The sequence below is a fragment of the Punica granatum genome, chromosome 7 (assembly GCF_007655135.1).
Source record: "Punica granatum isolate Tunisia-2019 chromosome 7, ASM765513v2, whole genome shotgun sequence".
Taxonomy (NCBI): Eukaryota; Viridiplantae; Streptophyta; class Magnoliopsida; order Myrtales; family Lythraceae; genus Punica; species Punica granatum.
Window position 1 is genome coordinate 2,941,264 of NC_045133.1, and position 26,626 is coordinate 2,967,889.

The 26,626-nt window shown below is 40.2% G+C and overlaps 2 protein-coding genes and 1 long non-coding RNA gene across 7 annotated transcripts; 1 reads left to right on the forward strand and 2 right to left on the reverse strand.

The window, feature by feature from the left end:
* Window positions 1-737: 737 nt before the first annotated feature.
* Window positions 738-3,345, reverse strand: LOC116213341. Its single transcript, XR_004158069.1, has 3 exons — window positions 2,312-3,345; window positions 2,070-2,240; window positions 738-1,521 (listed from the first exon to the last, which is right to left on the reverse strand). It is a non-coding gene; the product is annotated as an uncharacterized LOC116213341 (long non-coding RNA).
* Window positions 3,346-5,823: 2,478 nt separating this feature from the next.
* Window positions 5,824-7,092, forward strand: LOC116213340 (PR5-like receptor kinase). Its single transcript, XM_031548229.1, has one exon. The coding sequence runs from the start codon at window positions 5,841-5,843 to the stop codon at window positions 6,882-6,884; it is 1,044 nt and encodes a 347-aa protein (XP_031404089.1). The 5' UTR covers window positions 5,824-5,840; the 3' UTR covers window positions 6,885-7,092.
* A 2,002-nt stretch (window positions 7,093-9,094) lies between these two features.
* Window positions 9,095-21,928, reverse strand: LOC116213338 (LEAF RUST 10 DISEASE-RESISTANCE LOCUS RECEPTOR-LIKE PROTEIN KINASE-like 1.2). 5 transcript variants are annotated; one of them, XM_031548226.1, is made up of 4 exons: window positions 21,039-21,927; window positions 10,656-10,691; window positions 10,294-10,557; window positions 9,095-10,206 (listed from the first exon to the last, which is right to left on the reverse strand). In XM_031548226.1, exons 1-4 carry the CDS (start codon window positions 21,826-21,828, stop codon window positions 9,287-9,289), a joined length of 2,010 nt encoding a protein of 669 aa, XP_031404086.1. In that variant the 5' UTR covers window positions 21,829-21,927; the 3' UTR covers window positions 9,095-9,286. The 5 variants fall into 5 exon arrangements, with proteins under 5 accessions (XP_031404086.1, XP_031404084.1, XP_031404085.1 ...); XM_031548224.1 differs by lacking the exon at window positions 21,039-21,927 and adding an exon at window positions 15,937-17,885; XM_031548225.1 differs by lacking the exon at window positions 21,039-21,927 and adding an exon at window positions 12,765-14,286.
* Window positions 21,929-26,626: the final 4,698 nt, after the last annotated feature.

Genomic DNA, 26,626 nt, shown 5'->3' on the forward strand with positions numbered 1-26,626 from the left:
TAATGAAAAATGGAATTCGAGATTCTCGTCGTCGATGAATTGAAACTCCGAATTCCAGTAAACAATTAAGTTTTCATATTGGAAGAACAAAAAGGGAATAGTTCTCCACGTGAAGAAGGACATTCAGGCTGAAAATATGATTCTGGTTTCTCTTCCGAGCTAGGATGCGTTCAAATTGCTTTTGGATGGTATAGTGTACAGAATGTTCCATTTCCATTAAATGTAAAGAATGACGAAAGGATTCATGGCAGGGAAGTACTCATCAGTAATAGCCTAACAGGTCTTTACTTGAATGGGACATTTCCAATGGATCAATGAGTGAAGAAGGCCACAAACATTGTCTGCTAGCATTTCGGTCTCAGCAAATGCAATTAAAATTCCATCGGGCTTATACAGACCTGAATCCATTTTCACTTAAAAGTTCAAGCTGATAAGTGGTGGAATCCAAATTACATGTAAACTCTTGATTTTTTCTTTGGTTTTCCAATGTGGGATTAACATCCTCAACACCCGCCTTTTGTCACATGCCCTTAAATAGCCATTCTCAACAATTGACCTCGGGTGAGGAGGGACTAATACGAGGCGCGGTTTTGGTTACACTCGGACATACTGAGTTTAGTGTGGCGTGAGTGCATACGCATATGCATAACCCGTGCTCTGATACCATATTAAAATTCTATCGAGCTTACACAAGTCCGGACTCATTTCCACTTAAAAACTCAAACTAATAAGCGGTGGAACACAAGTCACGTATAAACTCATGATTTTCTTTTTGATTTTTCAATGTGAGATTAACATTCTCAACAAATGCATGCATAGGGAGCCTTCTCTGCTTCCTTTTTCTTCGTTGTGTCTTATTCATGACCTTCCATTTCCAAGGTGGAGACGCCAACTTCTCCCACTGCTCCAGCACTGCTTGCAACGGTGTTGCCATCAGCTACCCCTTCTAGAAGATCGACGACGGCTCCACCACACCAAGCACTTGTTGTGGTTACCCGGGATTCGACCTCAACTGCCCCGTCTCCAACGACACCTATCCTGTCCAAGGGAAACTACTACTACATCAAGCACATCGATAATGAGTCCCAGAGCATCACCCTCGCCCGGCGTCGATGTGGCAGGGAAACCCTGCCCAAGGGCGCAGCACAATGTGACCATCGAATCCCTCCCACTCAATTACAATGGGGATGACGTGAACATCACCTTCTACTTCAACTGCAGCATTGAAGGGGTCTACGCACCACCCCCCATGAGCTTTATCTCGGCTTGGGCCAGTACATGGGGAAGCCATCGTATGTGTTCTTGCAAGGGAAGGAATCGGAGGAGTTCGAGACTAGGCCGGGGAGTGCGAGGACATTGTGGTGGTGACTGTCAGGGAGATGGAGGTGACGGAATTGAATTTGAACAACCAGTTTGCCGGGGCGACTAACACGGGATTCATTCTCGACTGGGACACGCCAAATGAGAATAGACAAAGGGGTGGAGCGGCTTCAACAACCAGACTGCAGAGTTCGTCTACTTCTACAATGACGGGAGCATCCATACCAATATTCAAAAAAAGATAATAAAGAATATATATGAGAATTTATTGTTAAATGAATAAAAGAATAGAGTGAAGTGAAGTGAAACAGAATTTTATTCCGAAACCAAACACCACCTAATACTCCTATTCAAAACCGATTTTATATTAATCATGCTAATAATAATTATTAGACATTTAATTAAATAGTTTATCATATCTTTCATAATGTACGGGCAATTAGAAGTATAATATTCCTCACAATATTATTGGATCAATTACCTAGAAAAGCACGACATTTACAATTTTTCTTAAATATAGTATGATCTTTGAAAAATAGTATAGAAAATCACGACCTTTGCATTTTTTCTTAAATGTAATACGACTTTTGGAGAGTAGCACAAAAACGCACGATCCTTGCACTTTTTTTCAGGACTTCGAAATACTTTCAACATGTCTCAACTTTCTTTGTCACGCGGCGGAAATAATGCCGACAAGAAAATTCATCTCCGTTTCTAAGTTTACATCACATTCTCTCATTTATACTTACCTCTTAAATTGGGCCACTCCCTACAAACCAATTTCTAATCCATGGCCATCTCCAAATTTGGTGCGATGCACTTCCGAGTGTTCTGCCCTCAGTCCATGATGAGCAGCTCATTCTTCTTCTCCTTCTTGTTCTTCACTGTCCTCGTCTTTCTGCTGCGATGCTGTGATGCCTCTGAGGAAAACAATCGGTATCTCAAGTGCAGCCAGCAGTTCATATGTGGAGACAAGATAAATGTTACGTACCCTTTCTGGGGGTTGGCTGATAGGCGTATGTGGAGACCGGGGTATTGTGGTCTCGAGGGATTTGAACTACTATGTGAAGGCGATGGGTCCACTTCCATGGTTTTTGAGGATCAGAGATATATAGTCTTCAACATCGATCAAACCAATCGAACGATGAATCTAGCACGGCGTGATCTCTTGATCGATCCATGCCTGCCAGATCATTACCGAAACATGACCATAAATAATCACAGACTCCTCGAGTACACTGACGCCGTCAAGAACATAAGCATATTTTACGGTTGCACGGATCCCTGTTCTGATCCACGGACTGGACTTCCTGGCGAGTTCTCATGCCCATGTGAAGGTGATCGAACAACTGTAGCCTTTTTTGGAAATGAAAAGTCTTTCGTTGACTGAAAAGTATATTACCAGTGCCGTCTGTTCCAGTTTTCTTTTCCCCGCGCTTCACGTCAAGCCTGTCCATGAGCATCTGGAAAAGTCACAATTCCAAGAGAGGAGGAGCTGTCAGCACAGAAAGAAAAATAATACATGGTATAATTTGACCTTGGTTGTAGTTGATGAGTAACATCCACTGAGTATTCAGTTGTACGTCTTGAGTTTCGAGTATAATTTCCTGGATCTTCAGGGACTAGTGTTTATAATAACTACTAGCTATCGATCAGAGTTTCCCACCTCTTAGATGAGGCCTCATCAGTGCAAGTCTTTTCAAGTCCATGAACTTCTTCAAATGGCTGCCTAGTTGCACTTCCTAACACCTTCTTTAACACATCAAACTTCGAAGATATTTCCAACATGTCTCAACTTTCTTTGTCACGCGGCGGAAATAATGCCAACAAGAAAATTCGTCTCCTTTCCTAAGTTTACATCACATTCTCTCATTTATACTTCCTCTTAAATTGGGCCACTCCCTACAAACCAATTTCTAATCCATGACCATCTCCAAATTTGGTGCGATGCGCTTCCGAGTATTCTGCCCTCGGTCCATGATGAGCAGCTCATTCTTCTTCTCCTTCTTGTTCCTCACTGTCCTCGTCTTTCCGCTACGATACTCTGATGCCTCTGAGGAAAATCATCAGTATCGCAATTGCAGCCAGCCGTTCATATGTGGAGAAAAGATAAATGTTACGTTCCCTTTCTGGGGGATGACTGATAGGCCGGGGTATTGCGGTCTCGAGGGATTCGAACTACAATGTGAAGACGATGGGTCCACTTCCATGGTTTTTGAGGATCAGAGATATATAGTCCCTCGAGACCACAATTAAAATATATGCTTGATTGTGCGTAATCGAGGACATCAAGAACATAAGCATATTCTATGGTTGCGCGGATCTCAAGAACATCCGCCGGGGCTCCTTGGCAAGTTCCCATGCCCATATGAAGGTAATCGGACAACTTTAGCCTTTTTTGGAGATGATTACTTGCTGGAGAGACCACATCCAGAATTGAATAGTTGCAGAACAAATATCAAGGTTCCCATGCTTCAGAGTGCACTCGATGACCTCAAGCAGGGAAGAATTGCTGGTCTGCCTGGTGTTTTGCATCGTGGGTTTGTGATGGAGTACAGTATAGATAAAGAATGCCCGGGGTGTCAATCGTCTGGTGGGATCTGCGGAAGAACTAACTCGTCTTCATCCGAGTTTTTGTGCTATTGCAATGATCGCTCGAGCCATTTAATGGATTGTAGCTGCCCTAAGCTAAAATTTGCTATAGATTGCACGTTTCAATATGTAACTTTGTTTCCAATTGCGGAGCAAATTAGATTAGGCGAAATAATTAAATAATTAATTAATTATCTATTTAGACTGACTTAAAAATGCCATTGCGAAGAGACAAATACTTCCACTAGAGAAAGTCTTTCGTTGACTGAAAAGTATATTACCAGTGCCGTCTGTTCTAGTTTTCTTTTCCCCGCGCTTCACGTCAAGCCTGTCCATGAGCATCTGGAAAAGTCACAATTCCAAAAGAGGAGGAGCTGTCAGCACAGAAAGAAAAATAATACATGGTATAATTTGACAACATGAATCTTCATCTAGTATGTCTTCGAGCAAATATTTGATAAGTGGGAAATTGGCCTGATAACCAGATCACAAATTTTCACTTTCAAGCATTTCAATTGGTTGTAGTGGATGAATAACATCCACTGAGTATGCAGTCGTACGTATTGAGTTACGTTTATTATTTCCTGGATCTTCAGGGACTAGTGTTTATAATAACTACTAGCTATGGATCAGAGTTTCCCACCTCTTAGATGAGGCCTCATCAGTCCAAGTCTTTCCAAGTCCATGAACTTCTTCAAATGGCTGCCTAGTTGCACTTCCTAACACCTTCTTTATGCTGTTCTCTGTCATCTCTCTGGCAACAAATTCCCATGTGGTCCAACAATGATTTCTCAATATTATACCTACGTATGGCAGTCGTCCCTTCCTGCAAAGCACCGTCAATTAGAAAATCTTATGTACCCCGTAATGGCCATCTCGTACATCGGCCCTTCATGTGAAGCCTCGTACATTATAAATATCGCTACCTTTCCTTCTTGTTTTTTTTTTGTGGGGTGGGGGGGGGGGGGGGGGGGGGGGGGGGAGTAGTAGTCCTAGTTATTGAACTGAGATGCCAGGATGAAGAGCATGCTTTCATGGATTCCTAAGACTTAATTTGCAGAGTATTGGGGATTGATTGGACCAATCACACGCGATGACTGGTACACAACCACCTTTGGAATGACCCTGGCCTGGACGATCAGTTCCCCAACACAACCATGGATATAACTGCGTACTGTTTGATTTCCCCTATGGCAATCAAGAAAATAAGTATATTATATCCCTGCCAGTCCTCGTTCCAATCTATTAGCTTGGTTTAGCCAGATTCTGCATCCTCTGAAACTTCATCTGAGCAGAATAATGCCTCTTCATAGAAGACGAAGACTTGGCTCAACACATGCCTGGCATCCAGAGTTCAATCCCTGCAGCATAAGAATCATACCACACAAGGACTAGGTGCCTCGGGTAGAGAGTTGGAGAAGGCTTACAGAGAGGAGAACATAGGGGCTCCGGATGTGAATCATCTGGCAGGATCTATGGAACATCTATTCAACTTCATCCGAGATTACATGCTATTGCCATGATAAACCTAATCCTTACATAATTTCTTATCCTGATGGTATCCCTCTATTCGTCTCAATTTCCCTGAAATCTGATTTCCTTGTGGTTGCATTTCAGTTCTTTCAAAGTCCGCTTCTAGTTTTGGAAATTCTTCCCTTGTTTTATTCTGCATGAACAAGTACAAAAGGAATCTAAGTGAATGCCAATTGATCTTACCAGGGTAACTTAATATCCAATGCACAACCGAACCATCACGGCCCGATCTCCTATCCTACTTCATTTATTGTCACTTGTAATTAGAACCTAATGCATCATCCTAATTATTTTGACTAAAAATCTAATTTACTTGTTGCCCTGCAGGTGGAGGTAATTGTCCTTTACAAAAAATTTCCATAGGCACTCGTTCAGCCATCGGTGCAGTAGTTTCCATGATTATCATCCTTCGCTTGTTCAAGAAACTAAGGTCATTGTTCTTCAAGAGACACACAAGCGATCGAGAGATTGAAAACTTCATCAAGAAACATGGATCCTTAACTCCGAAAAGATTCAGCTATACACAGGTCAAAAGAATGATCTGTTCCTTCAGGGAGAAGCTTGGTGAGGGAGGTTTCGGTGCTGTTTACAAAGGGAAGCTGCCTGATGGCACTCTTGTGGCTGTCAAACTCTTGAACGCATCCAAAGGAAACGGAGAAGAGTTCGTCAATGAGGTGGCAAGCATTAGCAGGACTTCTCATGTCAACATCGTCACCCTTGTGGGCTTCTGCTTTGAGGGTCATAAGCGGGCTTTGATCTATGAATACATGTCTAACGGGTCTCTCGACAGGTTCATAAATGATGAAAATGCCACGATGAGAAGCCCAAGATTGGGATGGAACAAGCTGTACCAAATCGCAGTGGGAACAGCTAGAGGGCTCGAGTATCTTCATAGGGGGTGCAGCACGAGGATTTTGCATTTCGACATAAAACCTCAGATCATACTTTTGGACAATGACTATTGCGCGAAGATATCTGATTTTGGGCTCTCCAAGCTATGCCTCAAAAGGGAGAGTATTGTATCAATGCTGGTCGGAAGAGGTACTATTGGATATATTGCTCCGGAAGTCTTCAACAGAAACTTCGGTGATGTTTCACACAAATCGGACGTTTACAGCTACGGGATGATGCTTATAGAGATGATTGGAGGGGGAAAAAGGGTAAATGCTGAAGCAGATCAAAGCAGCGAGATGTATTTCGCCGATCAGGTTTACCAGTTCATAGAGGAAGGATACGATCAAGGTTTTTACTGCCATTTAATGGAAGAGGATAAGGAAACTGAAAAAAAAATGGCATTCGTGGGTGTATGGTGTATACAAACAGACCCAAAACAAAGACCATCTATGAGGAGAGTCATAGAGATGTTGGAAGGAAGTGCAGAAGCTCTGCAGATCCCTCCGAAGCCTTACTTATTCTCTCCCCGTAGATCACCAACATAGACTCGTTGTAAATCTCAGTATCACTGTAACCTTGTTTTCCTAAGAAATTTATACTATAGATATCTGGCCAATCTCATCCAATAGAAGGGAAAAGATCGATGTTAGATTCAAATTCTCCTCCGATTTAATCATTAAATGGATTTATGTATCTTAGTTGCAGGGAGAGTCCGGATATGACTGTCTCTACTCCTACTACAACCATCAAGACTGCTACCGATTTGCGGGCATAGACAGCTCCCAGCAAATGACATGCTTCTAATTGGCAGTCTCGGTAACACTTAGAAGCCACTTAGGTACAGAAACTTGTACTTTCTACATATCCTGCTGGTTGTTAGTTTCGTCGAAATCAGAGATCATTCCTAAAAATGTGTGGTTTATCCTTCTTCGCAATATAGATAACAGTATGACGGTGCTGCCGAACTGAGGATTCTGATTCAGAATTTCTATGCAGGAATGAATGTCAAGCTCATGCATCTTCTTGCAAACCATCGCACGCTCGTAAAGCCCAAATTTCATCCAAAGATATCATTTTCATAGGGAAAATGACATTGTTGGTCCTAAATGTTTGGCATATTTTAACATTGAATCCTAAAAATTCATTTCGAAAACTCAAGTTTAACAAGTTTTGGAAAAGTGTCAGAAGTGGTGCTAAAAGTTTAGAAAAAGTGACATCAGTAGTCCTATCCGTCAAGTGCCGTTAACTTGCCGCCTAGGTGGAGTTAACGCCGTCCGTTTCGGCGACGTGTCCATTAGTTTGCTGACATGGCAGCTTGAACTGACCGGAAAACCCGAAAGCCATTTTTGAACCGACCGGAAACACCAATTTTTGAACCGATTGGAAAAGACCTATTTTTTAACCGACCGAAAAATAGGTTTGAAGTCAAACTCGAAAACGTTGAACTGAAACAAAAAATTTCCTGAACTCTTCTACCCGAAATTTCCTGAACTCTTCTATCCTCTACTCGGCAAAGGAAGAAGAAGACTGCATCTGTGCTCAACCGAAGAAGAAGAACAGTACAGCATATGTTGGTACCGAAGAAGAAGATACTCCTTCTCTGTTGCTTTCTCTTAAAAGAGGGATTTTTGGTTTGCCTGATTTTTGTTCCAGTAGGCGGGATTTCGGGTGAGAAGAAGCTTACTCGAACCGAAGTGGGAGTGAGGATCAGCAAACCGACCCGAAGTAGAAGAAGATCCGAAGAAGAAGATTACCCGACGTAGAAAAAGATCCGAAGAAGAAGAATTACCGAACAAAAGGAGGAGAAAGCTTGAGCTTTCCTCAGTACTGATAATTTACAAGGTAGTGTTCATTTACTGATGAATTTTTTGGGCAAACTGTGCTTTAATGAAAGATTGTCAATACTCATTACATGCTTGTTCCGTTACATTGGTATTGTAGGATGGATAACTTGAACTATCATGGATACATACTCGAAATACAACATGGCGGTTCCTTTAAGGAAGCAGGAGGGGAAATTTTGTACAATGGGGGTGAGATAATGCGTTGGGATATTGACCCAAACAAAGTATCTGTTACTCATATGGTGAAAGAATTGAAAAATATGGAGTATAAAGGTAATGTAGAGGTGGTCTTGTGTAGGATCCATAAGAAGGGGTTAAAAGAGGAATTATTTGAGGTGTACAAGGACAATTATGTCATTCAACTCATAAGGCAGCTGTTGGAGCATAAATATTGCCAACTGTATGTGAAGCACAAAACCGACCCCAACCCCAAATCGTTTCAGCAACCTAAGGCGGCTACTGAGGGAGGTGCTGAGGAGAATGCATCTGGTAGTTTACAAAGGAAATGAGTTGATGCTATTGTAGATCCAGTTGCAAAAAAAAGTGAAGAGACCAGTAGTAGTGGAAGTGAGAGTGATTTTGCTTATGGGGATGTGGCTGCAGATCTAAGTGAAGAAGATGATCCTGAGCTCGAAGACATCAGATCCCAAGTTCAAATTGCGAAGAAGAAGAGAGCTAAAAAGTTGAAGAGTTTGCGGCTACAGAATGATCTAGAGACTACAATAGAGATTCCTTCTTTTGTTTTCTCACCTATTCATGTAACTAATGCATGCGTTTACCTCTCTCTCCTGGAATTTACAACTGAAAGCGTAAACTAGTTAGCCACTTATGGTTGCACTAGTCCCAAGATTGATAATTCGGAAACAGAAGTTTAATGTCGAAACACGTTTTTAGGCTCAACTATCTTCTTCTTCTCGAAAATCAAAACTCGATAAGAAAATGATCATTTTTCATACTATATAGAGACCTCAGTATGGCGTAAATAGGAAAGAATAACAAGATAACAGGATGCTCTGATCCTTCTTTTTTCTCACCTACGCATGTTACTCATCTACATATTTACCTATCCATGCTTGGAATTTACAACCAAAAAGATTAACTGATTAACTGCTTGCATTAGGTGTTGTGGACGTGCTAACCCATTTGACCGCGACAGAATCGGGTGAAAGCACCATTGGGTTGGCCTTCAACAGAACAGCGTCGTCGTTCTCCTCTGCCTTCTTTTCCCCATCACTATCTTGCTTCTGTATGTCAGTGAGAGTCCTGAGAACCTCGGCCATGGAAGGTCTCATCTCCTTGGCATTCTGCAAGCACTGGAACCCCAACTCTGCAACAGCTGTTATCATCTTTCTCATATCACAGTTTGATTCGAATCCAAGGTTAGGATCCACGAGCTCATGTAGTGCGCCGGTGTGGATTTTGTTGACCGCCATGGTCGACAGGTTGATCTCGTGCCTGTGCCTCATGATGTCAACAGCTGGCAAGGAAGATATCAGTTCCATCAAGACCACCCCGAAGCTGTACACATCGCTCTTTTCCGTCAACTGGTAGCACTGGTGGTACTCTGGGTCCACATATCCCGGTGTACCTTGAGGAGCGGTCGAGACGTGGGTGACATTAAATGGGAAAAGGCGTGAGAGCCCAAAATCAGCAACCTTCACGGAGAAATTCTCATCAAGGAGGATATTGTTTGTCTTCACATCACGATGGATAATATCAGATGCGTGGAGATAAACCAAAGCGCTAGCGGTCTCAATTGCAATGTTCAACCGTGTGGACCATGGGAGAGAACCCGGTTTGGCTAGATCGCCATGGAGATGATCAGCAACTGTTCCATTGGGCACATATTCGTACACGAGGAGAAGCCTGTGGCTCTGCCTAGAAGTGCACCCATATAAAATGACCAGGTTCGGGTGGCGCAGTCGGGCCAAAATCTCAACCTCATTCATGAACTGCTCGACTCTCTTGTAGTTGTTCTCATACAAGCGCTTGACTGCAACTTCACGCCCGTCTTTGAGTTTGCCTACACCAGTAAGTCAAATTGAAGACTATCCCCAAAGTGTTGCCAAATGGGTTATATGGACTGCTGCAAAATGAGGCGTGATCTTACCGTGAAAAACAGTGCCAAAGCCTCCGTCACCGAGTTCTTTTTGTTGGTCAAAATTGTTCGTGGCATCTCGAAGCTCTTCATAATCAAAGATGGGCAGACCACAATACAGACCTCCCTTCTCGAAATCCGTCCTAGATGAGAAGGCAGAGGACATGCTTCTCGATACCACATAGGAATGATGACCCGATTTTCTTCTGTTGCGATGCCGAAGGAATAAGAAAAGTCCTACTAGTATAATAGCTGTTCCAACTCCTGCTCCAACTCCTGAATCAAGGACAGAAATAAAGCAAGATTCAACTATTTAAATTCAGGCTTCTGTGGATTGTAGATATCGGCAGAAATAATCAGAAATAGTCATTTACCTATTGCAACTTTCAGCCCGACGGACGTATGTTTAGCTGCAAAATTAATGGTCACAAATAATGAAAGAGTCACTGTAATGCAAATAGAACCTTATTGTGATGGATGAACAGAAGAATAGTGGATTAGAAGAGTCGGGAACACTTTTCTTCTGATAAAAATCCAAATTACTTTGCAAGAACTGCAGAGTTTCTATTCCTGCTCTAATCTACTACTTTATAGCACCAACGAGTAACATCTATAAGCGATTTTATATTCCAAACTCGAGGAGCCAAATTCAGAAAGTGATGTTATCCGGTAAAATTACCATCAATGCATGTTTTTGGGTGAGGACCATCCAGGCAAAAACAAACAGATTTGTTATTCTCAAACCCTCATCGTCCGCTACTATTCTCACAACTGGTGCATTCAGCAGCATTACAGCTCAAGAGGAAACCCATCTTCAGGATATCACCGTAATTCATATTCATCAAACTATTTATACCAACATTAGTTTCAACTGGAACAGATAGTGAATATTGACAGGACTTCACGGAGTAGTTATTATACTTGAGTTGTTCCCCGTGAAAGCTAGCGAAGAAATGGTGGGATGAATTGCTGGCGCAGTTCACTGGATAGGTGAAGAAATTCAGAGGCAGAGAAGAGCAGTTATAGAAGAAGAACAACAACAAGTCGCTGTTCCCGGAGCTGAAGCTGAACAGGGTTCGATCAAGACTAATGCTGTGCAACGGAGCTTGCAAGAATCCTGATCATAATATGCAGAGGAATCAACCAGCAGGAGTGAGCGATTCGTGTAGAATATGTCCTTGACAATAAAATTGTAGCTGGAGAAGTTCAGGACTGGGTTTTGGCCACTACAGGCGATCTGTAAGTTCGGGTGGCCACAATTGGAACTGGAAATCCAGAAAGCGTAGATAATGATTGGGCCACTCCCACAAGTCTCAGGCGCACAGGCCTCATGCTTCGGGTCAAGGGATAGAGCTCGATCGGCTAATAAGGCAGCAAAGATTGTGGAAATGAAAAAACAAAATGGCGAGATTTGATTCAAAGATTCATGGGGAGAGAAGGGAGATAAAGATGTGGAAGAGGTGAGAACAGAGAAGGGAGCTTTTTATGGAAAGCTCTATGCAGTTGGTCTGACTTCTGCTCTTTATGGAATTAGGAATTTGCTCTTAACCCCTTACCGCCATTATGATTTCCATCAAATTCCTGAATCACCTATTTGAGTTTCCTACAGGTGATCGGATTTTTGCCTAGAGTTGGAGGCGATGATCTTTCCTAATGCATCCAAGATGGAGAATCAAGTGCGACAGAACAAGACGAGAACCGACAACGACAATATTCCTGAATTCAATGATCTTCCGTGGAGACATAGAAATGTACCACACTCCTATTTGGAAAAACTTGTCATTCATGGAATCTCAGAGCCAACAAGTTTTTTGCCGATCACTATTATACCACCCAACCCTTGAAAGGATTACATCTAATCTATGACCCAAAGTATTTGAATAATTTGCCGATAATCTGAAACTCGCCGCCTTGGTTCCCTACTCGAAGATTGATCTATTTGGTCTCATCAGTAACTTTCGATGGAACCCTCTTTGTGCATGACAGAGGGCTCGATCGAGTCTATGGCTTGGAGGCTTTGATCTACAGACTTGCAAGAAAAGGAGAGTATAATTAAGGTAAGAAAATAAATGAAATTTCTCAGCACCTTCTCTTTTGGAATATTGACTCGGTTCAGAAGCTTAAGGACAGACCTGACGTGAAGTTTGGACAAAGAAAATCAAAGTGAGACAAAGATGTTTCAGTCAACGGAAGACTTTTTCTAGGGGAATGTATTTTGTCTCTGGCTTTTTAAGTCTGTCGTCAATAGATAAACAATTAATGAGCGAGCCTAATTTAATTTGCTCTACAATTAGCAGAAAGTTACATGATGAACCTGCAACCAATCTATGGCTAATTTTAGGCTAGGGCATCTAAGATTCATTAAATGGCTCGTGTAATTAATTAAGCGGCGAGAAAGTAGGATCTCAAAACTAACTCATAAAGCCAGAAGTGCAGAAGTTGGAATTAGATTTCTGGGGAGTTGAGAGGAATACATGACATACCGTCTGGATGAGAGCAGAAAAACTCAGATGAAGACGAGTTAGTTCTTCCGCAGATCCCACGAGACAAGAGACACACCTGGCATTCTTTATCTACACCGTACTCCATCACAAACCCACGATGCAAAACATCAAACAGTGACAGACCAGTAATCCTTCCCTGCCTGGGGCCATCGAGCACGGGAACCTTGATAATTGTTCTGCAACTATTCAATTCTGGAGGTGGTCCCTCCCGCAACGAATCATCAACAAAGGCTACAGTTTGTCGATCACCTTCAAATGGGCATGGGAACACGCCAGGGAGCCATTTCGATGGATCAGAATCGGGAACCATGCAACCGTAAAATATGCTTATGTTCTTGACGGCCCCAGTGTAATTGAGGAGTCTCTGATTATATATGGTCGAGTTTCGGTAATGATCAGGCAGGCATGGATCTTTCAAGAGATCCTGCCGTGCTAGATGCATCGTTCGATGGATTTGACTGATGTTGAAGACTGTATATCTCTGATCCTCAAAAACCATGGAAGTAAACCCATTTTCACACTGTAGTTCGAATCCCTCGCGACCACAATACCTCGGCCTATCAACCATCCCCCAGAAAGGGTACGTAACATTTATCTTGTCTCCACATATGAACCGCTGGCTGCACTTGCGATACTGATCGTTTTCCTCAGAGGCATCACAGTATCGTAGCGGAAAGACGAGGCCAGTGAAGAACAAGAAGGAGAAGAAGAATGAGCTGCTCATCATGGACTGAGGGCAGAATACTCGGAAGCGCATCGCACCAAATTTGGAGATGGTCATGGATTAGAAATTGGTTTGTAGGGAGTGGCCCAATTTAAGGAATCATCTCCAAAAAAGGCTACAGTTGTTCGATCACCTTATTCTTTGATGGAATTGGTTTGTATGGAGAATCTCAAACTCCCAATTTAAGAGGAAGTATGCATGAGAGAATGCAATGTAGAACTTCGGAATGAGGATAGATTTTTCTTTTTGGCGTACTACTGGGGGAAGAAGAGCTTGACCGTTGATTTTGACCAAGAAAATTCAGACATATAGGAAATTTCTTGGATGCACTACGGAGTGCAATGCCTAAGAAAAATCTGGCAATGACTTAAATTTACCTTGCTGCCCCTGAATGTCGTCTTCGCCATTGCCTTGGACTCCCACGGCAGGTCTAGAATGTCTTGGTCTATACGTCTTTTACATTAAAAAAAAATAGTGTATGGACGGAGGGAGGAAACAAGGGAGATTTTACTAATTTTCTATGCGTGTGAGATAGTGAAAGGACTGAACTGTCCAAAATTGCCAAGGGGAAGATTATTCAAAGAGGGAATAGAAAAGCAATTCTAACGTGATGTTCGGTTCATGGGAATTTGAGGGAATCGGAATTCCCATTCCCATGTTCCTGGTGCACATGACGTCGGAATTGAAATTCTGACGACATAACGGTGGTATTTGGTTTCATAGTAGGATTTTAGAATTGTGATTTTGATTTTGATTTTGAGTGGTATAAATGGGGCCCACCCTTTGACTTTGTAAGAGTTATGTTGTTTTGTTGTGGGAAAAAGTAATATAAATGGGACCCACTCTTTGACTTTGTATGAGTTATTTTGTTTTGTAGTGGGTAGAATTAAGTTAGAATTGTGATTCTAAAATACAACTCTGAAACCAAACAGAGTGAACGATTCCGTAAAAATGGAGAATCGCAAGTCCCCCAATTATCTCGGATTCGCGATTCTGACCGAAGTAGGAATGGGCAATGTCAGAACTGCCCTCCACCTCAGCCAACCACCGATTGGTCACGCCACCGCAACTACTGCCGTACGTGACCGTCGCCGCCCCTTCACCTTCACGACAAGAGCTTCTAACCGACCTCACCGAGTCGATCTTGGCACGGCGAGGCCAAATCTAGGATTGTTTTGGCCAAATCTCGCCGGCACAATGAGGATTTAGCCGTCGAGAGGGTTCGATGAAAGCCTAACTCGCGAGCCCTTGCCGAGGCTCAACAAGGGGCCTCGAGACTCACCATGGACTTGCAAGTACCAGCGACCATGGGACGAGGTCACCGAGCCCACCAATGAGGCTCTTCGAGACCTCTGAAACTTTCGAGCAGTCGTGAACCCACCCGTGGTGCTCCTCCCTCCGGTTCACCTCCTGCCTCCGTTAAGGCCTCCACCCGTGGCTTGGACCCTTGGTCCGGGTTCGCGAGGGCTCAGTGAACCCACCCGAGCCTCGTGGCTCCCGAAGCCACGGGATCTGAGAGTTACCGTTACTGCACTGTTCATCTTCTTAAGAAGATGAACAGTGAATTTGATTTTTTTTAATTTAACCTTTAATTTAATTTTGTATTTTTAAAAAATAGAAGGCATTTTAGTCTGTTCATAATTTATCTAATTCCATTCCATCCTAATTTTAAGGTTCAACCAAGCAAAGGTTTTGAATCGGAATTTTCAATTCTCGTCATTCAAATTCCCTCCATCTTTAATTCTAATCCCTCCCAATTCTATTCTAGCGAACCAAACGCTACGTAAATGATTTAGGAAAACTCATATGCTTTAGAACAGCTCAACTCTGAATGTACATTCCTATGCACAAGGAATTGCATTTCTACGCACAAAGAATGGGTTCATGGTCTGATTTATTCATTGCAGTAGCACTCTCCTCGACTCTAAATCAAAAGGTTTTGGTTCTTGTAACAGGAATATCTCCTACTAGGCAATTAGTTTTCCAGTGGAATGGAGATGGGCATTACTATAACCAAAACGAATAGGCATTAATTTCTCGAGACTAAGTTCATTAGGCTCTCCTTGCACGGCTCGCATTGATAATTAGGGAAAGAACTATTTCTCAGAACCCCGGGGAATCTGAAAGGTGGCTAATTGCGGCAATCTAGCGAAAGATTTTGAAGAGTGGCAAGGCATGGTTTGGTCGAATACCAATCAGCTCATAGAAGTACAGCAGCTCAAGCACAACATTGTCAACTGTAATTGGTGTTAGGTAAATGGCAATCAAGTCAATGCGGCAAGAGAGGATCACTTCACCTACCATACTAGAAAGATAGGATACGAGAGATCTAGTTATTGCAAACCTAGTCCCTAAAGAAGCAGTTAATTATACTTAGAACCATAAAGAGTATCGTTTTGGAAGTTAAGGTGCGAGTATGAGACATACTTGGTGGAGCTTCAGGGACTGGGGCTGGATCATCTGTAGGAACGGAGTAGGAGGAACATGTTGTTTGATGAACTCCATCAGGGCAGAGACAAATGAACTCGTTTGTAGTCATGTTATGTGCGCACCTTCCCATGTCACCCTGACAAGTCGTGCAATCTTCCATGTCTAGGGTCCACACAACCTCAAAACCTTTATTCAATACTTGATCGGCACTGCTCGTATTGCTCAGGAGATCCGAAACCGATGATTTCAGGACCGGCACTAAAGCCATGCTGTCTGGTCCCACATCGCAGTTCTTCGTCAGGAGGTCGGCATACTGCTGATTAAAGGCTAAGTATCCAGCTCGGCTATCTCCATTCATGGAGCAATTGAAATGATAAATGAAAGGTTCTAGTTTGTCACTCGGGTTGCAATCGAACAGCACGGTCGCATTCACGTCTCTGCTAGTGTAGTTTGCCAGAGACAGATCCAATGTGAAAGCACCATCCTGCAGGGGGCAGACGCTTTCCAGCAAATCCATTCTCACGATGGTCATGCTCCGCGTCTCCCAGACTATGTCGAGCACCAGATACTTCCAGGACATTATCATGATCGTGAGGTTGACATCTCCAACGCATTCGACCTCGTAGCCAGGATATCCGCAGTAAATTGCTTGGCTGATTTCCCGGAAAGGATAGGTGATATTCCCAAGTTTCCCGCAGCTGAAATCACTACAATTCGAGTACAGCTCATCGAAGCCCTGTACCTGCCCCGGGAAGCCGACTAGGAGGGTGCAGGTAATGATCATTGAGATGAGGAAGGGCCATGGAAGAGGGCTCATTCTAACGGAGATTTTGTCGGGAGGATGATGAGAAACATGAAAGGAGTGAAAGAAGGCTGGGGAAAATGGGAAATGGAGGAAGCTTTTTGAAGGATGATTTCATGTGTCTCAACCACTATATAGCTAATGCTTGACTTGGTAAGAAATCAGGGCTTTTATGCGTGGGGATAAATATAAAGTATGTGAGGAAATGGGAGGTTGGAATCAAGTTTGATTTATTGGAAACGTACCAATCCTAGAGTTGACTTTGGGGATTATTTGTCAATGAATTATCAAAATGCGACCAATAACTGTTCCAGAAACCTACTATCTTTCAAGTTTGCTTTCAGACTAGATGGGGTGTACTTTAGTAGCACGGGTACATGTTTACATTCGAAAATAGTCGATTCTCGCCAGTGGACTTTTGATCTCTTTTTATTTCTTATTTTCTACTCCGTGCAAACACTAGTCCTTTAAGAAGCAGTTAATTACATACTTGAAACCATAAAGAGTAACGGTTTTCAGAAGTTAAGACAAGAGCAAGACATACTTGATGGAGCTTCAGGAAATGAGGCTAGATTATTCGTAGGAACGTTATAGCTATGGGAGGAACATGTTCTTTGATGAACCCCGTCAGGGCAGAGGCAAGTGAACTCGCACATAGTCGTGTTGTGCGCACACCTTCCCCCTTTGCTGACGCAATTCATACAATCTTCCATGTCCAGGGCCCAGCTAACCTCAAAGGCCCGAAGCCCTCTTGCAAGACTTGATCGGCACTGCTCGTATTGCTTAGGAGATCTGATACTGATGATTTCAGGACCGGTACTAGGGCTATGTTCTCCTGTCCCACCTCGCAGCTCTGAGCCAGGAGGTCAGCGTACTGCTGACTAAAGGCTAAGTAGCCAGCTCGGCAATCTCCATTCGTGGAGCAATTGAACTGATAAACAAAAAAGTTTTTGTTCCTCCGGACAATCAAACAGCACTGTCGCATTCACGTCACTGCTAGTGTAGTTTGCCAAAGAAGGATCCAATGGGAAATCACCTTTCGGCCTGGGGCAGACGCTTTCCAGCAAATCCATGCTCACGATGATCATGCTCTGCCTCTCCCTGACCAAGTCAAGCACCTGGTACTCCCAGGATATTATCGTGATCGTGAGGCTAATACCTTCCGATGTATTCGACCTTGTAGCCAGGATGTCCACAGTAACTTGCTTGGCTGATTTCCCGGAAAGGATAGGTGATATTCCCAAGCCCCCCGGCAGCTGAAAGCACAGCAATTCAAGCAGCTAATCAAGGCCCTGTACCTGCCCCGGGAAGCCAACTAGGAGGGTACTGGAGATGGTCATTGAGATGAGGAAGGGCCATGGAAGAGGGGTCATTCTAATGGAGATTCGTCAGGCAGATGATGAGAACCGTGAGAATTAGAGTGAAGAAAGGTTTGGGAAAATGGGTAAAGGAGTAAGTTTATTATTCAGACTGACTCAAGAATGTATAAACTAACTCGTTTATTATAAGCTCAGGGAAATAACTAAATTGGTAAACATATAATCTTATATTCTCTAATATTTCTCTATTTCCTTAATACGATATATACTATCTCCAAATATGTCTTCAGCACTACATAGCCAAATCCAATGCTTTATATGTTAGGAGAACGAGGGCTCATATATAAATCAGGAGGAAATGCCAATGTGGGTTGATTTTAGTGGTCCGACACCTCTTTTATTTTTAAACTAAGGTAAGATTTCGGACAAATGAAAAAGTGTAAGATTTCATACTTGAGTCTTGGGACTCGGCCATGTTTGATTTGTAAGTTGAAATCACTTTGACTTTAACTTTAACTTTAACTCAACACACTACACAACAAAAATACACATTTTCCAAGTCAAAAAATTTAACTTAAACTTTAACTCAACACACTACACAACAAAAACATACGTTTCCCAAGTCAAATTTATAATTTCCACTCATTTGTCCTTTTTCACAATCAAAATCAAAATTACTTTAACTCTGAAACCAAACGCACCAGAAAAAATCCACGGTGGTGAGAGTTTTAGGGCCTATTTACTTTTAGAAATTTTTTCTTTATTTTACATTTTCACTGTTCTTTTCTAAATTTATTTTTCTAAAGAAAATTGAGAAATTGTATTTACAAACTCAAGATTAAGAATTTTTAAACTTAAATTCAATAATTTAATAATGATTGAAAACTTACCAATTAAAGAAAGGAGAATTGATATAAGAACAAAAGAAAAATAATTGATAAAAAAAAACCTTCCAATTAAAAAGAGGAGAATTGAAAAATCATTAAAAGGATTTCTCTAAATTGCTTTGAATTTGGAATATTAGCTCTTTTGTGAAAATATTCTACCTCATGTTAGATAGGTAAACACATATTTTACAATTTTTTCACTTTTAATAATAAAAAATTCAAAGTAAATAGGCCCTTATTGTTCTTTAGTGCATCGATTTGGATAGAATCTTATGGTGCGTTTGGTTTCAAAGTAAGATTTTAAAATCAGATTTTAATTTTGAAAAAGAGTGGTATAAATAGGGCCCACTCTTTGACTTTTTATGAGTTATTTTATTTTGTTGTAGAAAAAGAGTGGTATAAATGGGGTTCACCCTTTGACTTTGTATAAGTTATTTTATTTTGTTGTTGGTAGAATTAAGTTAAAGTAAAATTTTAAAATCTTACTATGAAACCAAACAAGCCATTAATAAGTGGGAGTCATTGGATTTCTAGATATCTGATGTGCCAATCGAAAAAATCAAGTATAAGGAAGGGGAGGTTGGAATAAGATTTTTATTTTATTTTTATGTGCCAATGTTAGGGTTGCTTTGGGGTTAATTTGCCAATTCAAATACCAACATGCGACCAACTCACTATTCAAGGAAACCTACGAACTTTAAAATTTACTTTCAAACCAAACCAACCCTAAGGGGTTCGGCCTAGTGGTTAATGTGCACCCAAGTTTGCACCGAGACCCGGGTTAGAATCCCCTTGGGGCCACCGGAGCGCTTTTGGCGTAATTACCCGCTCCGTGCGCCGCTGGGGGTTCACGGAGCCCCGGGGATTAATCGAGCGAAATCCGAACACCCCGGGTTAGCAAAAAAAAAAACTTTCAAACCAAACCAGGTGTATGCAGTGGCACAAACTTCTGTTTGGAATGGTTGGATTCTTGTTGGTGAAATTTAAATAAAAAACTCTCTAACCGGTCTACTTTAGTTCCTAGGGTAACAAAAACTTCCAACCTGCTAAAATCTCAAATTATGGATGAGCAAATATTCGGTGAGTATTACTCATCCACTTAGTTGTGTAACACCCAATTAGAATACCTCCAAGTGGAGAACTACTAGCAGATACCCACTTATAAGCATTCTAATTGGTCGTCATTCAATTAATATTTTTTCATTTATGGATGTTCTTAGTAATATTTTTTTTTTAATTGCACCGATTGATGGATTTCATATAGAGTTGCTCCCTTTAAATGATCTACTTGTTTAGTCATTTATCTTCGTTTTCTGGCTTGTTTCGACGAAGATGTTTGTCGGGGTAAGTTTCCAGGTTATAAGTTGAGTTAGTTTGGAATTAGATTGTTCCTTGCTCGAGTGGATTATGTCAAGACTAGTCTTCTTCTAAAATGTATCCAAATCTATGAAATATCCCATCAAATTGTTTTGTTTATTTAGCAAAGGTGCATAATTATTTGGTTAATTTAATTTAATCATTATAAAATATGGAGTAGCATTATCTTTCATGTTCTTACATATATATACATAAATATGTGTGTGTGTCTCCGCGCGTGCGCGCGCGCTGAAAATTGTGTTGGATCAGGAAATCAAGGAACAATGGGTTCAGCCCACATTGTCCCTAACAAAGTCAATCCACGATAAGCATGTGTAACCATATCTATCGACCAAAAGGCAGTGAATCTTTACCCTTAATAAACCAATTTGGCTCAACTAGGTTAGTCATAATTCTATTAAGCTTCCGAATATCATGGTGCATGCCGAAAAGCAGTGGACCTTGTCAAAGATGTTACTCCACTGCAGCATTCACTTTGCCGGAATTGGGGTCAATAGGATGGAATAAAATTATTGTTCGTTTCTGCTTTCCCCGTATCAAATACGACTTGTGCCTTTATGCTATTCAGCGTTTCAGCAGGCATATTAGACTTGTGGACCGCCCACTTTGAAACTCCTAGTCTATCATATTACTGATCGACTGTTTTGCTCATATTAATGATGAAACTATGGTCTAAAGGATTAATTCTCGATAGATAGTTCATCGAATCCGTACCTTTGCAATAGGCGCCGCTGCTATTATTGGTAAGGATGCTCCCGTCATCGCAAAAGCAGAGGGACTTCTTGGTCCGGTTGTTGAAGCCGCACCGCCCCCCAGTCGACTCGCACTCGCCACACTCCTTCGCCGTATCCCAGTCGAGAATGAATCCTGTGTTCATTGCCCTGGCGAACTGGTTGATCAGATCCGATTCAGTCACCTCCGTCCTCCTTACGGTCGCCACCACGGTGTCCTCGCACTTCCCGGCCCAGTCGAACTCCTCCGGCTCCTCCCCCTCCAAGAACACATACGATGGCTTCCCCATGTACTGCCCCAAGCAAGGAATGGGGCTCACGGCCAGCGGTTCGTACACCCCGTCGATGCTGCAGTTGAAGTAGAAGGTGATGTTCACGTCATCCTGGTGGTAATCGAGCGGGAGCGAGTCTATGGTGACGTTGTGCTGCGCTCTCGGGCAGGACTTCCCCACCAAGTCGATATCGATGAGGGTGACGCTCTTGGATGCATAATTGATGTGCTTGACGTAGTAGTTATCGCTGGGCAGGGCGAGGACCGGGAAGGTGTCGTTGGACGGGGCACAACTGAGACCGAACCCCGGGTAGCCGCAGTAGGCATTTTGCGTGGAGCCATTAGTGTTGGAGCCATCATCGATCTTCCAGAAGGGGTAGCTGATGGCAACGCCATTGCAGACCCTGCCGGAGCAGTAGTCGGAGAAGCTGGGCTGGCCGCCATGGAAGCAGAGGAAGAAGGTACAGAGGAGGAAGAAACAGAGAAGAGGGTCTTTGGTCATTGTCTGGGAAGAAATGTGTGAAACTGAGAGAAGGGAGGCAGAGAGATTCTATTCAATGGATGAGGCGGTGAGGTGTGTTGTATATGGGAGACTGAAAATATATCAGTTTTGACTTTTCGATTAATTCTTGAACTAGGCTATAAATCCTGCGTTGCAAGGAAAATTTGGTATGAAAATAAAATTAAAATATATTTTTAAAAAAATATAAGAACATTAATAAGATTAAAATATATAAATGATAAAAGATGATTGCATTAACATATATAAACTAAAGAATACTCTACTTAATTAAATATATATTAACTTCAAAATAATAAATTATATTCCATTAATAGCACATATAACGATTATTGTATTAGTATAGTTAAATATTTAACATATAGAGTCATATATATATATATATATATATATATATAAATAGATATATACACATTGACAGTGACATGTCGGGGGGTCAGAAAGGATGGCAAATTTTAAAAGGGAAAAAAGTTTTCTGTCGACGAACTTAATTTTATTATTTTTGACTTGTAAACGATGGCACTATTTGTACAATTTTCAGTACATAAATAATTGAATTATGTATATGAAAAAGCGTTTTACAATTATGAAGTAAATCTTTCCTTCCTTAAGAAAGATTTTTAATAATTAATTAACATGTATGACGACTAATTAAAAACGATTCATTGAATTTAATTCAATTAAAGAATATGATGAAATTCATTTAATAATATTGTAAGGACACTCAATGTGGAGTTAAGGATTAACTAATCAAGTTTAGATAGCCGGTCCAAGTTGCGTGTTGAGCTATTACATGTTATAATTGATTGGGTTGAGACATATTGAATTTTATGCTTGAAAAGAAGGAATAGAGTGAGATGATGTGTTAAGTTTTGATTCATCGATCATTGTAGTTATGAGCTTCTCGAAATACCAAACTTTATCAACATCCAATTACAGTAATCAAGTACGATTTTTAATTATAGAAGAATCTTTTCTTGACATAATGTATCGTATGATGAAGATCGGTGCAATTTCACAAGAAGTTTGGCTGAAAAACATATACCGATAAATTCCTCGAATTGCTTTGACATTGGCTGAGTGTATCCTAGCATTTCAAATCAAAGTGGATCTCGTCTTGGTTGAATTTCTAGAGGAATTTCGTTTTATTTAGACAACCAAAGATACTTCAAGTTCGACGCAATGTTCTTGATCCCAACCCGTCGACGTCACAGGTAGGTCGTTCGTGGAAATTTCACTATCAGACAAGGTTGAAGAGAGATAATTAATTGACTAAATTATCTTCTCAGCCCAAAAAAAAAAACAATAACTAATTAATTTTTTTTTACAGAAAATGACTGTTAATTTCAATTTTTTTTTCATTATTTCCCCAAGTAAGCCGCTTCTTTAGACCAGGAAGATGTTGTGAGGATCCAATGGCTAATACATGGTGGGAAAAAATCATTCTTTCCTCTCAGTCTCAATACAGGCGTATGGCCTTACTAATAATGGTTGTTTTTAACAACTATGAATTTTTTTAACCTCGAAAAAATGTACGAAAAGAAGATTATGAATTTTTTTAACAATATAAGACGTATCTCATGAGTTCTTGCTCTTGTCTGAATCTTTTAAAATGATGAGAAAAATAATAGGAGATATATTAAAATTCTCTAACATCATATAATACATCCTTAAGTAACCTTACATGTTTCAAATTTGTGCCTGCTACGATTCATACGTAGAAATTCGTTTGACATTATCTTTGGATGTTTGCAATTTTTTTTTAAATATTGAATTGTGCTAACGTCCTTTTTTTTCTTGGCTTAAACCGTTCAAGTTATTTTGATTCGATTAGGTACTAATTATCTCTTGTACATACCGAGTCATGTAAGTGATAATATTTTCCTTTCCTAGTTGCTAATATTTCTTATTAGATAAATAGTAATATGTCCTTCGTATCATTAATCATTTTACCATTAATAATGATTCTACACGTGCATTTTATATGAATGTTTCTCAATTAAATGGTAAGACATAATACTTATGCAATGCTAAAAAATATATAAAACATTAAATTTCATTCGAAAAATATATAGTTATATAACACATTAATAATCTTATTGGTTGGTTTAAATATACCAAATCAATAAATATGAATTAATTATTATCATTAATGTATATTGATAATTTTTGTATAAATAAAACATTATTGATATTGTCAAAAATTATAAATAATTAATTCAATTTTCTTACGAGAATTAAATCCATTTACCTTAAGAAATTAAGATTAATATTAAAAGAGAAGGTATAATTTTTTAATATTACACATTACTAGACTATTATATATTTATTAGACTTTTGAGGTAGTTAACTAAAACAATAGAAAAAAAATTTCTTTGATAGAAAAAATTATAATAAATATTCATTTTAAGTACATTAGTAATTTAATATTCTTGTTGTATGACACATATAATAAATTTTAAAATACGCAAAAATAAAATATTAGCAACAAATTAATTAATATAAAAAAGCCTTAACAGAAATTCGGATTAAAATCATCATAATTAAGAGCAAAAAGAGTGAATATTAATAAAGGAAAATAAGAGAAAAGCAAAATAACAAAAAAAGATCATCTAATTATTTATAATTCTAATTCTTTGTAAAAAAAATTACCTAGAAAGTAATGAATAATTATTTCTAACAGCGACAACAAATAGTTTTAAATAATCAAAACAATGTCATTTCGAATGATATCGAAATAAAAATAAACAAAATATATTAAAAGAAAAAGAAAATTTTGAATCGTGAAGGGAGGAGAGGTCGCCGGCGCTGTAGGGGCAGAGGTGAGGCTGTCAAAGATGGACGGAAAAAACGAGGGAAGCGAGAGATCGAGAGGGAGAAGACGAGATTTATATTCGGGGAAGGGGCCGATAATGCTGGGAGGCTCGTGGAGGAGTGCGAGCCTGAGGCTGCTCTAGAATCCGAAGAAGACGAGCCTGCCGGCAGTCGGAGCGCGGCCAGCTCCAGCTCGTTTGTGCCACTTTGACTCCTTCAGATCCCGGCGCTGTCGGAACGTGAGTAGCTCCAGCTCCGCAGGAAGAACTTCCACCTCCCTAGCCACATCTTCCAGTCCGTCCTCTCCTCTGTCACCATCGCCTCCTTCGTCTTCTCCCAGAGCGGCGCGGCGAAGAAGGCCACCGCCAGCACTAGCTCTTCGACGTCCAGAGGGGGCCTGAGGATCCGGTGGCCGCTGCTCCTCTCTCCCTACCCCTGTTCCTCCTCTTCCTTCACCACTCATTCAAGGGCTCTTCCTTTTTCCTTTTTTATTTTTGTTTTCTATTTTATTTAGTTTTATTTTGTTTATTTCAATAACATACAAAACGGCGTCATTTTGCAGCTATCGTTTGCAAGACTCCATATCACACTTCCGTGACGGATTTGACGGGGAAGGAAATGGTGAGACATATTTGTCAGACGGAATTGTCGTTATGTGTTGGCTAAAATTATTGGAGGGCAAATGTGATGGTTGACGAATCTTTCGAGAATAAAATTGATTGTCTTCTCTTTAAATTTCAAACGTTATACCTAAAATCTGTAATAAAAAAATAGAACATATATATAACACATATAAAGAGCAAACTTACCAGATCAAAAAACGAAAGAGAAAGACATATCAAGCCAATTGTGGTTCATTGGAGGGCACCACCGCCCTTTGAGAGGTCATTGAGGGATGTTAGTTGCCGGTCACGGGTCCCCACCGCTCAATGTGCTTCCTATAAAAATATGAAGAAGAGTACAAAGAAAAAATTGATCGACAAGCAAATAGTATCTCGTGATGTAGAGGGAAACCTATAATATCTTATAAAAAAGAGTAAAGATAAAGAGTTACTCGAGAACCATACGTAATTATTTTTTATTAAAGACCTATAAAGAATCTCTAAATTATAAAGAAATATATACCTTATAAGAAGTGACATACTTTTGGAAATATAAGAATACAACCATTGAGATTTTCAAGTAACAGCAATGAGAATCTTTTAATACTTTTTAATAAACTATCTAAGATAAAAGTTTTAGAGGGAGAAGTGAGTTCAAATGGTTTTTCACATGTTTATTTGAAAAATATAAGATATATATAGCATAAACAAATCCAACTCCTCGAATAGTCACATTTATTTAGCAATTATATATTTCACCAAATATGACATAGTAGTTTATGATTGAATTTATCTATACTTATTTAAATATTAAATTTATCTTCTTATTAAATTATAACTTTCTCGTTTTTGTCGAATCTCAATATTTTTTTGTTATACCAAAGAAATATTATTTTTTCAATAAAAATAAAAAATTAAGTGTTTTATGAATTATATTTAGCCCTAGGAGATCATGAAATGTTGTTTGCAAAGTTTTCTTTTGTATTGTTTGAATGAATAGACATTTACCAAAATATAGAATGATTTCAAAAATGAATTTGATTTTGTTAATGTAAAGCGGTAATTTTATAATATCATTATTTAGATAAGCGCGAAATGGAAAGAAAAATTGAAAAAACATCTTTTATTTTTGCCATTAATAGCGTGAAAAGGGTGCAGAGATAAAGACTATGTGAAATTGCAAGGCTACAAACATGTAATGTAGCGAAGTTAATTATAAATCGATATGAAAAAATAGAACAAACGTACATATAATAAGGGTTACTCTTTGAAATGGATATGATGGGAAAAAATGTTTAAAATCAGTTATAAAGAAAAAAAAATTCAAATATATGCATTATGAAAGCATGCAATCAAAAATAATA

Coding starts and splice junctions, on each gene's coding strand:
- LOC116213340 (XM_031548229.1), top strand. CDS start 5,841: ATGATTATCATCCTTCGCTTGTTCAAGAAACTAAGGTCATTGTTCTTC.
- LOC116213338 (XM_031548224.1), bottom strand. CDS start 16,756: ATGAGCCCTCTTCCATGGCCCTTCCTCATCTCAATGATCATTACCTGC. Junction 10,692..15,936: donor AGTCCCTGAAGCTCCACCAA/GTATGTCTCATA, acceptor TTAATTTTGCAG/CTAAACATACGTCCGTCGGG. Junction 10,558..10,655: donor CGGGCTGAAAGTTGCAATAG/GTAAATGACTAT, acceptor TCCTTGATTCAG/GAGTTGGAGCAGGAGTTGGA.